At 33.2% G+C, this 10,413-nt stretch overlaps 1 protein-coding gene across 1 annotated transcript; it reads right to left on the bottom strand.

The window, feature by feature from the left end:
* Positions 1 to 6,248: 6,248 nt before the first annotated feature.
* On the bottom strand, positions 6,249 to 9,260 carry LOC112525898 (zinc finger protein CONSTANS-LIKE 12-like). Its single transcript, XM_025136214.1, has 4 exons — positions 8,894 to 9,260; positions 7,349 to 7,843; positions 6,689 to 6,841; positions 6,249 to 6,557 (listed from the first exon to the last, which is right to left on the bottom strand). Exons 1-4 carry the CDS (start codon positions 8,999 to 9,001, stop codon positions 6,468 to 6,470), a joined length of 846 nt encoding a protein of 281 aa, XP_024991982.1. The 5' UTR covers positions 9,002 to 9,260; the 3' UTR covers positions 6,249 to 6,467.
* Between the last annotated feature and the right edge of the window lie 1,153 nt (positions 9,261 to 10,413).

Here is a 10,413-nt window from a genome sequence, read left to right as displayed (position 1 = left end):
AAGTTACATTTGTCTGTTCGGGATGACACCGGTGTTGTCAATTGTGTTGTCCTTCACAAACTTGCTGAGAGGATGGTAGACTCTTCTCCTTTGAAGCTGTTAAACAAATCTGATCTGGACAAGGACAACTTACCACGTGAAATTACTTCCCTTTGTGGGCAAAAATTTGTGTTTTGCCTGCAATTGTCTGATTATAATATCAAACATGGCAGCGATATCTTTACCGTCTCTAAGGTTTTTAATCCAGATTATGTTCTAGAGAAAGAATACAAGTCTGTTGACTCAACCACAGTTAGTTTTTTTTATGTAAAACCTATATTTCTAGCTGTTTGTTGTATCATTTATCTATCTTCCAAGAATTTTAAATGGTTTCCCTTATGTTTAAGTTATTTTTTATGTGGTTTTCAAATGACATAGGAGACGGCTTTGAGTGACATGAAAAATTTGGATGATATTGGTGGGACCCCGCCGTGTAACAATGCTACTCCAACCACTAAACGTAAAAGAAAGTTTATTGTCAACGATTAGAATATGATGGAGAAATGGAACACCGTACACTCATAAAAAACATTGTCTACCATGAAGTGTTCAATAACATTCATCCATCCACCGAGTAGATAAGGTAATATTTTACTAAGTTTATATATTCATATTCTCTAAAATCCAACTTCTATTATTTCTTCTCATATTTATTATTATGATTCTCTCTAACGCCTATAATGGTGAATGCAATTCTATTCCATATTGTATACAAGAAAATCTTCATAAAAAGCTTCATCGAGGATTAGAATATATTGAAGATAGAGACGGATGATAAACGATTGAGTAAGCATAGAAGAAGAGGCTTCGACTACTGACCAAGTTGAACCATATGCATAGGGATCTATGTAGGTTATTTTGGTTTATCTTATTTGTTTCTTTATATATTAGAATAATTTTATTTTAGTTATTGTTTTATGGTATGAAAGAAGGTTTTTTTACTTACAGTACCGCGCATCGCGCGGTTCTCATACTAGTCCTGTTGTAAAATACAGTACAAAATTTACCTCAATATAAGCTTGAATCGAGATGCTTGTAAGTCTTGTTGCATTGAGGCATTTCATTGAACACCTAGTTTGCATATGTTGAATTGACAAACAAAAATCTTCATCGTGAACATCTTCATCCTAAACATCATCGATCTATACAGAGACAAAATCCCATGAAATTCTTAAAGATCTGTTTACTTTCAACAACCGAATGATCTTTGAGGAAAGTCTATCCCTGAACATCAACCATGAATACGTTTATAAAACCCAATCAAAGGCAAAAAAGAAATCAAGAATCTATAGCGTATAAAAACCAAATGGAAACAATAATATATGGACTTTATAGAACCCAAATGAAAACAAAAATGAAAATGGTCGATCAAGAAATATATCTCTAACTTAAGATGAGGATCGAACATAAGATAAGGAGGATCAGAATCAACCATGATAGCTTCGACAGTTATTGTACCAAGATTGTAGCATCCCTCAAGAAATTTCGCTTATCTAATGACTATATCTTGATGCATTTAAAAGGAAAACACAACAACCAAAAACGGAAGCCATTTCTTTGCTAGAGCAAACTTCATTTTCTTTGATACTTTCTCACTTTCCTAGTGCTAAAGGAAAAATCTGAAACTCTTTCCTACTTTAAAAAATAAATCTCAAGTTGTTTAGATGTCAAAAACCAAGCATTTGAGCTCGAAAAATGATCCAACTTGACAATTTCATTTGATCTCTCGTCCACCGCCACTAATGCTATTGTTTCAAGAAGCTCAGATATCAACGATGGGCACATCTCTTCTAGATATTTGAACCCTTCTGTTTCACCCAAGCACATCATCCAAAACCTTAATTTCATCGTCGTCGTCAATGGAGTTTTCAAGTGGGTTTTCACTGCTGTTGGAGGAATTTTGTTGTGGCCATGGGTTTAGGTTGCATGTAAGGTGTCTTTTGGGTCTTTTACGTGTCTTTTGTACATAGATTATTTCAAACCACCATGCTTATCAAGTTTGTGTTGATCAAAATTAGTGTTTTTAAATAGTAAACTTAAAATTTGCTCAAGGTTGTAATCAAATACCTCAAGTTTTGGAATAATGGCTAAGAGGTCTTCTTCACCAGCAAACCAGAAAACAAGAAAACAAAGATTTCAATTGCATCTGCAAACCTAATCCATGCATACAAACACATGTTATACCTATACCATATCTGCTGTCAATATGTTCAGAAACCCATGTTAAAATTTCTCATCTTGCCTCTTTAAGTTTTTTGTTTAGATTTTCTGAATATGATGGTTCAATAACACAAATTTTATAACTATAATAATCCAAATGTCATTCACTTGCTAAATACAATATTGTTTTAAATAATCCAAATGTCATTCACAAATTTTATAACATGTATAGTACTTTGTGCGTTAAAATTTGTTTTTAAGACTTTTGATAAATTTGGTTTATAAAGTATTATAGATAAAAAAAACAAATCAAGAAGTGGATAAAGGACTTGTGAAATTTTCTCACAAACGTACCACGAGACTTCCATTTTCTAAAATTGTAGTGTATCCTATTTTGTAAAATTGTAGTGTATCCTAAGGTCTAAAAATCCCTCAAAGGAGCCAGTGTGGTTGGAGCAAAGATCTATATGCAAACTCGATCATTAATTTGCTGAAAGAACACAAATGCAGCAAAACCAAACCGATTGATAGTCACCTATGTATATATAAGTTCGATTGTCCCCCCATTTCCAGCAGAAAACATTGTTATCGCATATTAAGAAGAGGTGTACCCTGAGATAAGGGTGACATATCAAGGAGAGATGCACCTTTGAATAAAGGTGGCAATTGTGAAATCTAAGTTTTGATTATAACTCTTGTTATCGCATCCATGTGATGCAATGATTCGGAGTTATCATTTCTGTATGATGTGAAGACTTGGAATTATTGCTCTTATTGATATGATAACAATGATGTTATGCAGTGGAGGAAAATGGCTTATAGCCAGAGGCTTTAATAGTCTGTGTTTTGAATAAACAATGTTATTGGTGTATTGGATATTACAATTTAAAATTGTTCAAAAGGGTAAAGATTTGATGAGAACCCACACGGTTCTAGTTGGTCTTCAATCAACTACTCACTAGTTGTAGGGTGTTGGGTTGTTTAGGGAAAAAAAGATATGACTTGTAGATTTGGGGTTGTGGTTGGGTTTAATAATCTGATCACCACCGGTGATGGTGGTGTTTGTCGAACATGTTTCTCGTTGCAAACCAGGGGACAAATGAGAACGTGAAACGTGTCTCTATTCATTATGAATAATGAATGTGAATTTTCTACAACATTTATAATGAATATTTCATGAATGTATGAAACATGTGGTGCACTCTCATTTGTCTCCTGATTCACAATGGAGGTCAAATTTACAACCGAACCTGCCCCTATATACTCACCTTTTTTTGTTAACCATCTAAATAGTGCAAACTTTACAAACTTATATGAGTCATTCTTTTTTTATAAACAATTATGGTTGAACGAGAGTTTGCAAATTGATGAGAAGAAAATGAATTAAATAAGGGAAATATTGGGAAAACTTTGTGATTTATTTTTGGAATATAATTCTCACCCCAGTTACCCTAAAATTCGGCCTTATCTCCCCCTTCTCTCCAAATCGTTTTCTTCTTCCTATACCATCTCTCCAAATCGTGTTTTTCTTCCTTTCCCTTCTTTCCAGATCGTTAGCAACTTCTAATGGTACTCTAGATCAACAACGTACAAACCAAAAAATATCACCCTTGTCCCATTTTCATCATATGGTTCGAGACTGAAGATGAGACATAAAAAGACCCGTTGTTTTCTTATTTTCACCTTTCTTTCCATCATTTTTCTTAATGTCGTAGAGTGAAGGTTATGCGTTAAGGGAGATCTAGGAAAAGATATTTTGCTTAGACGCATGGAATTGGCTAAGTATTTTATTAGAACAAATATAGAACATAAATGGATGGTTTTGTGTCTATTACCGGTTCTTCCTCCTGAGTTGAGCCAATCTATCATATAGATGAGGATAAACTAGTGAACTCAAATGTAATGAATCTATAGACGAATTATCTATCGGAATAATACTCTTACAATTCTATTACAAGTATAGATATGCTAGAAGAATTAATAATATCTCTAGATTAGGGTTTATTTTTGTTTAAAGATTTAGTTTCTGTTTGAATTCGATTTAGGTTTTTTATTTGTATATGATTCTTGTTTCAATTCGATTAGAGTTTTGATTTGTATTGATTTTGTATCACTAAGTGATAATGAATTTCATTTAGAAACCCAAAACTCTGCCCATCCTGTGATTAATATGGTGCTTTTAAAGTTCATAGTATTGTTTCATCTATGAACTTTAATTATTCCAATAATTTTACAAAATTCATATGTAAAACATTGATTTATTCTAAATTTCATAGTGTTGTTTCCTCTATAAATCTTGGTTCTCCCAAATTCTTTTACCAAAGTTCATAGCTGAAATCTTAAAGTAACAAGATTATCAGATATTTCGTATGTGAAAATTTTAGTAATGTTTAGAAACACAATAAGAAACCGTAAAAGGACAATATTCGAAAATGTTCCATAAGTGAAATTTTTGTAAATGTTTTCATATGTGCACAGTACGAAACCAAGAAATTACAATTTTCTTGTAGGGTTTCATCTATGAATTATAATTACACGTATGGTAATCCGTTTGAAAATGGCAAGTGAACGAGGTAATTAAGATATGAGGTATCATAGGTGAAAATGATGAAAATACCCCAATTAGCATGATTTATACTAATTAGAGGGCTAGCAAAATAATGAGCCTATATATACACACAAATTAGCAGTGTACCCGTTTGCAATGCAACATGCTGTAAATTTTACTTTAAACCAATAATAAGAAGTACTTCAATTCATCGTTAAAAGCTAAAAAAATAAAAATATTAAGGTTGTATAAACTTCACAACACCGGTCTGAAAATATTTACTCTGGGCAATCCAAGACATAGTTGATACAAATTATGGGCAAACCACAAATATTAGATTGGAGTTGGGCCAGACACGGCGAAACTGAAGTCAACCCGATTAAACTGCATAAGCCATAGTGTTATACGAACTTCTGGCCTTTTCATTGATCAGAGCCTACAAAGTTTTTCTTTCCATTGTCTGTATACAATCAACTAGTCCTATGAAGAAAAAAGAGGAATTAAAATGTATAAATGTTGTTAAAATGTCCTAACAACCTCCCATGCACTTGTTTCTTAATGGCGACGTCGATCGAGACTGCTAAAGATGCTCAACTCCCCCGAATTTCTCAACATTTTCACCTCTTAATTTCTTACACTTGTTTTATAGAACATGATTCATTAATTACACATTTTCTCAAAGACTTGTTGATTTCTTGATTTTCAGTATTTGACACGGAATGAGAAGAAAGTAAAACTCACAATTGAGAAAACTCTGTTGAAATGATTAATTTAAAGATGAAGAAAACATTGAAATTAGAGGGAAGAATCTGTTACGTGAGTGTAATTTACTCGAGTTAGTGAAATTCGTTAGAGGGAAGAATCTGTTACGTGATAGGGATAGTCTCTATTATTTGTGCGCTTTAGGGACCCATAGTATAACAAGTGGTAAAACAATAAGCATGCATTCAATCTAACTTGTCGACATATTCAGGATTCCAATAGAGACTAGGTCCGCCACACTGGCAGATCCACAACATAGGGCTAGAGGGCATATGCCCCCAACAAACCCCGAGAGTAGGTTTATTTATATTTTTGTTAACCTAAAATTATTAATAGGCCTAGAACAAATAAAAGTTAGACTCGATTCTAATTCTTGTCATCTCATTTTAGAACTCTTACTTGAAGGAGTCATTACTTGATCAATTAAACTCTAAAATTCCTCTAACTTCTAAAGTGTCAACCCGTTAAAATTCATTTTATTTCTCTTGTTTTGTTTGCTATAATACTAATGAATAAGTTATTTTTATTCAATTAAAGTGGACCTTAAAGCCGAAAAACCGAATAACCAAAATCGTATTGGTTCGAAAGAGCGATTCGGTTTCAGATTTTTTTTGACATCCTTAAAAGAGGCCCCCAATAATAAAAGTTTATGGATCCGCCACTGGTCTGCCGATTGCTCTCGATAACGACCACAAAGGAGCTGCTGCCCAGGTGTAAAGAAATGTCACCTGAGTCTTAAAAATAAAACTAGAAGTAGAATTTCAAGAACATAGTTGTATACAACAAGGGTTCAGCATATGGGAATGGGATGTACAAGAACTAGAAACATTATTACATCTAATAACAGCATAATACCACAAAAATAAAATAAAAAAGCTTATTTAGCAAAACCTGCTTTCATATTCATATCCTATGTGTTTCTTCTACATCTTCATTGTCATTACTTTTTCTACATTCATTACTTTCTCAAGATTTCACTTTCTTCTGTCTTGGCAAACCTTCCCCTAATCCTTGGTTGGCTGTCTGCCAATGCCTTCCTGCATGCATACTGTCAACCAAAACAAAGAGATATTGTGAGCCATTCCACATCACAATTTCGACTACTTCGGCTGCACCATGGCTAGGTGGTTAGCCACCTTGATGGGAACAATAAAGAATGCATAACCAGAAGCTGTTTACCTTGATTTTTCTACCAAAATTCCTCTTTGTCTTCTTGTTCCTGTATCTTGACAGCTTCTGCCAGCGGTCTTCGTTGCTGGTGGTGTGTTCATTGATGAGTTGTGGGTGCCCACCAGATGAATGTCTAAAGCTTCCATTGCAGTTACCTAGAGTCTGTAAAGGTGAATTCAAGTCAGCATCATCTATCTTTACTGGCTTACGCCTACATATACACCATGCTTACACATACAAGCGTTATGATTCCATTCTAAATAAGTTGGTGTGTGCATTCATGCATGAATGTGCGTATAAACAAACCAACAGATATTCTAGAACGGAATATTTAACTCTGGTGGTATAATTCGGTGTTTGGAATGATCTTCAAGAAAACCAGTTATCGGGATCTTTCAGTGAGAATATTTGGAACCCGCTAGATATATTTTTTGGAAAGAGCCCTTGAAGAGATAACTGAAGTCTAGTAGACGTGGAACTCTAACACGTCCCTTCTAACAGAGGCTACACATACACATATTGTCACACAGAGACCTAGACGAGTAGAGATTGCCCCGAGTCCCTAGAGTAATACCCTTAGCTCTGATATCATGTGAGGACTATGTTGTTAAAGGCTACAATCATCATCATAAGTTGAACACAAAGCAGAAACGTAAATCAAAATGAAACCTTTATGTCTCCTTCACTGAACGCCCTTCGCATTCCACAAGCATTCCCAAAGTCCACTTCAGTAATAGTTGGAAAGCTAGGCTTAACTTGACCCCCATGACTACATTCCATCGAGCTTAGACAGTCTGAGCTCATGCTTTTGAAGATTTGTCCATTTTCTTTATCAATGGAGTTGTCATCTGTTTTAAAAGAGAATTTATAATTCACGACCTCTGAGAGGGGTGATGTTTCTGTTGCGGCTTCTTTTGCCATGATATCTTTATATTCATGGAAAACATCAGTCAGAAATTCTTCGTTTTGAAGTGATTCAATAACTGTAACACTGAGTTCTTGTGGGGAAATGTTGTCTTCTCCACAAGAGATCATCGACATGGCTGCTGTCATGGGGTTAAGGGTAACCAATGGTTGCTCAATTATTGGCACTGGAGCTTTGAAAAGATCCCCTTCACCCCCAAGATCATAATCTGAAATCGAAGAGCTCTGAACCACACTACCCTGAATTAGAAACAAAGAAAATGGATGGAGATCATCAAGAAAGAATCATATGAACGAAAAAGCACGAATATTTGAACAATTATATCCGATATCTACTTTCTAGGCCTTAATGGCTTAAACACACCTAGATATACTACGAGCTCCGCCTTTGGAACACTCAAGAACATGGGTTTGGCTTTAAAGCACGATCCTTTACCTTTCAACGACTCTAATGCAACTTTTCAAGTTCAATTCTGTTCTTTCTGAAACTATAATTCCTATTAGAACAGAAGTATTGGATTAAACAAAATACAAGTAATAGCTTTAGTTTGATTTTACTTTGACCCATCTTTTCTCAGCATCAAGATGTAGCTAGTGCGGCGGTGAAATAGTGAATCTTTAATGCAATTGGAACACGAAAACCAACTGAATCTTTCTTTTCCAATTCAGTAATGATGAAAACAACACTAAAATTGGCTTTAATGATAGATTCTCATTCCTTTTATGAACACCAATTATGTCCTGTAGAGATAAGGAAAGCCCTAAAATTGCCTGCTGGTCTGTTCGAGTGACTCAGCCTTCTTAAGGATAACTAACCTACATGTCTACTGTAGAATCTAGGATGAATTACTGGATTTTGGTGGGTTTTCTTAAAAAGCAGTTATTGTTCCAAATTTCATGTAAAAAACACTTAAAATTCCACCTTCTTTCTAAATTTCTACCGGAACTAAGAAGGGGGTTTTGTTTTCATGAAGAATTCTTGCTAATTGTCTCAAGAAACTGCCAGATAAAGAAAGCTTCTTTTGACCTGATTTCTCAGCAAACAAGCAGAAAAACTAATAAGAACTCAATCTACCAAAGAATTCAACATCAAAGATGCAAATTGCTAAAGTTCACACAAAAAATAGCCATAGTTTCAGTCTACCATGTATTTCAATGGAAAATTTCCAAAACCCTAAAAACTCAAAGCCTCAAAGACATCATTCAAACTAATAACACCAAATTGAATGCAGAAAACAACCAAAATAAAGAAGCATCAAAACATGAGTAAAGTATACAAAATGAAATTACCAAGCATGCAAAGGATTTCTGGGAGGAATAGAAATCATCAAATTGTTGAATATCTGGTGAGAAACTCTGATAATAATAAGGGAACATTAAGCCAGTCTCTGCATACATTTCTTTGTCTGAACAAAAAACCCTTTTCTTGTTTTCCCTTCCCCTCAAGAAAGATCACAACTTTGAAGCAAAAAGAGCACACCCAAGTGGCTTTTAGTGGAGAAAAAGAGAAGTCCTTTTCACATTAAGCAAACCCTAGAAGGAGAGTGGCAAAACAGAGCAGTAAACCGTAAAAGTTCAGCACTAGACAACACAAAGACAGCAAAGAGAAAAAGATTCACACCCAGAGACCAGAGCAGTCCTCTGATGATATTGGATCGGTTTCTTGGTAACTTCTTCGTTCATTTATATGGGGGCTCTGACCACATTAAGACATCACCAAAGGGACCACTGTCATTGTGGCAAAAAGGACATAAAAAATATCACGTTTTATTCTTTCTCAAATGCCACTTAATTCTTTGGTTAATAGAAATTTTATAATTTATTCTAACCAATGTTTTATAGAAATACTAAACTAATTCAAGTAAAAGTCATGCATATTACTAAATTTGAAAAGAGATACAAAACAAACAGTTTATCAGATTTCTATTGCGGACAGTTATTTTTAACACAAAATATTGTTTTAAAAACAATGCTTAACGAAGTGACTTATTCATTAGCTAAAATGTTATTGATTATCTAATAAATTAACTATTAACTGATAGTTTAATTTACGTTTGATAAAAATTAATTGATAATAATCTACATAACAATAGTAAAATAACAGGTTACAAAAATTACTCGATTATAATATATATGAGGAATAACCGGAAAAAAAGTGAAAAAAAACTTATATAACTTATTGAAACACTACCTCAAGTACTTTAAAAATAAACTAGAAGAATAATCGCGCAATGCAGCGAGACATATCTCGATTTTAATATTTTATTTTATTATTTGTCTCTGTCGATGTTATAATACGATTTTATGTGTTTTTAAGAAAGCAATAATGATTTTATTTTTGAATAAAATATAAATTTGAAAATATCATAAAAATTTGAAAAAAGATATATCAATGTTAATATCAAATCAACTATTTAAAAGTTCTAATTTTTTATGTAATTTCTTTAATTAATTTTTTTATTATAATTTAATTTAAGTTTAATAACGAAATAATTTATTTTTGGTTTAATAATAAAACATTTTATAAAAATAATAATTAAGTATTCTGTTAGAACTTAATGATTATTCTTATTATATTTTAGATTTTTTATATTTAAAACGAGATGTTTATCTTGTATTTGATTATGTTTATCTGCAGTTAGTTACACGAATTCAGATATGGAGCTTTAATAAGTTGTACTTACACAATCTACTTGTAATCATGAGTTTTAAGTAATATGCATTAATAAACAATATTTTACATATAAAAAGTGGTTTTTAATGATTTTATCAAATGCTTTATAATATAGCATAGATACTACCTCACAAGT

The sequence above is a fragment of the Cynara cardunculus genome, assembly GCF_001531365.2.
Source record: "Cynara cardunculus var. scolymus isolate 2C chromosome LG 13, CcrdV1, whole genome shotgun sequence".
NCBI lineage: Eukaryota > Viridiplantae > Streptophyta > Magnoliopsida > Asterales > Asteraceae > Cynara > Cynara cardunculus.
The sequence above is the reverse complement of the archived record's forward strand: the minus strand, read 5'-3'. Positions and strand labels throughout refer to the sequence as shown.

Coding starts and splice junctions, on each gene's coding strand:
- LOC112525898 (XM_025136214.1), bottom strand. CDS start 9,001: ATGTATGCAGAGACTGGCTTAATGTTCCCTTATTATTATCAGAGTTTC. Junction 6,842..7,348: donor TCAGTGAAGGAGACATAAAG/GTTTCATTTTGA, acceptor TCACCTTTACAG/ACTCTAGGTAACTGCAATGG. Junction 6,558..6,688: donor ATTTTGGTAGAAAAATCAAG/GTAAACAGCTTC, acceptor TTTGGTTGACAG/TATGCATGCAGGAAGGCATT.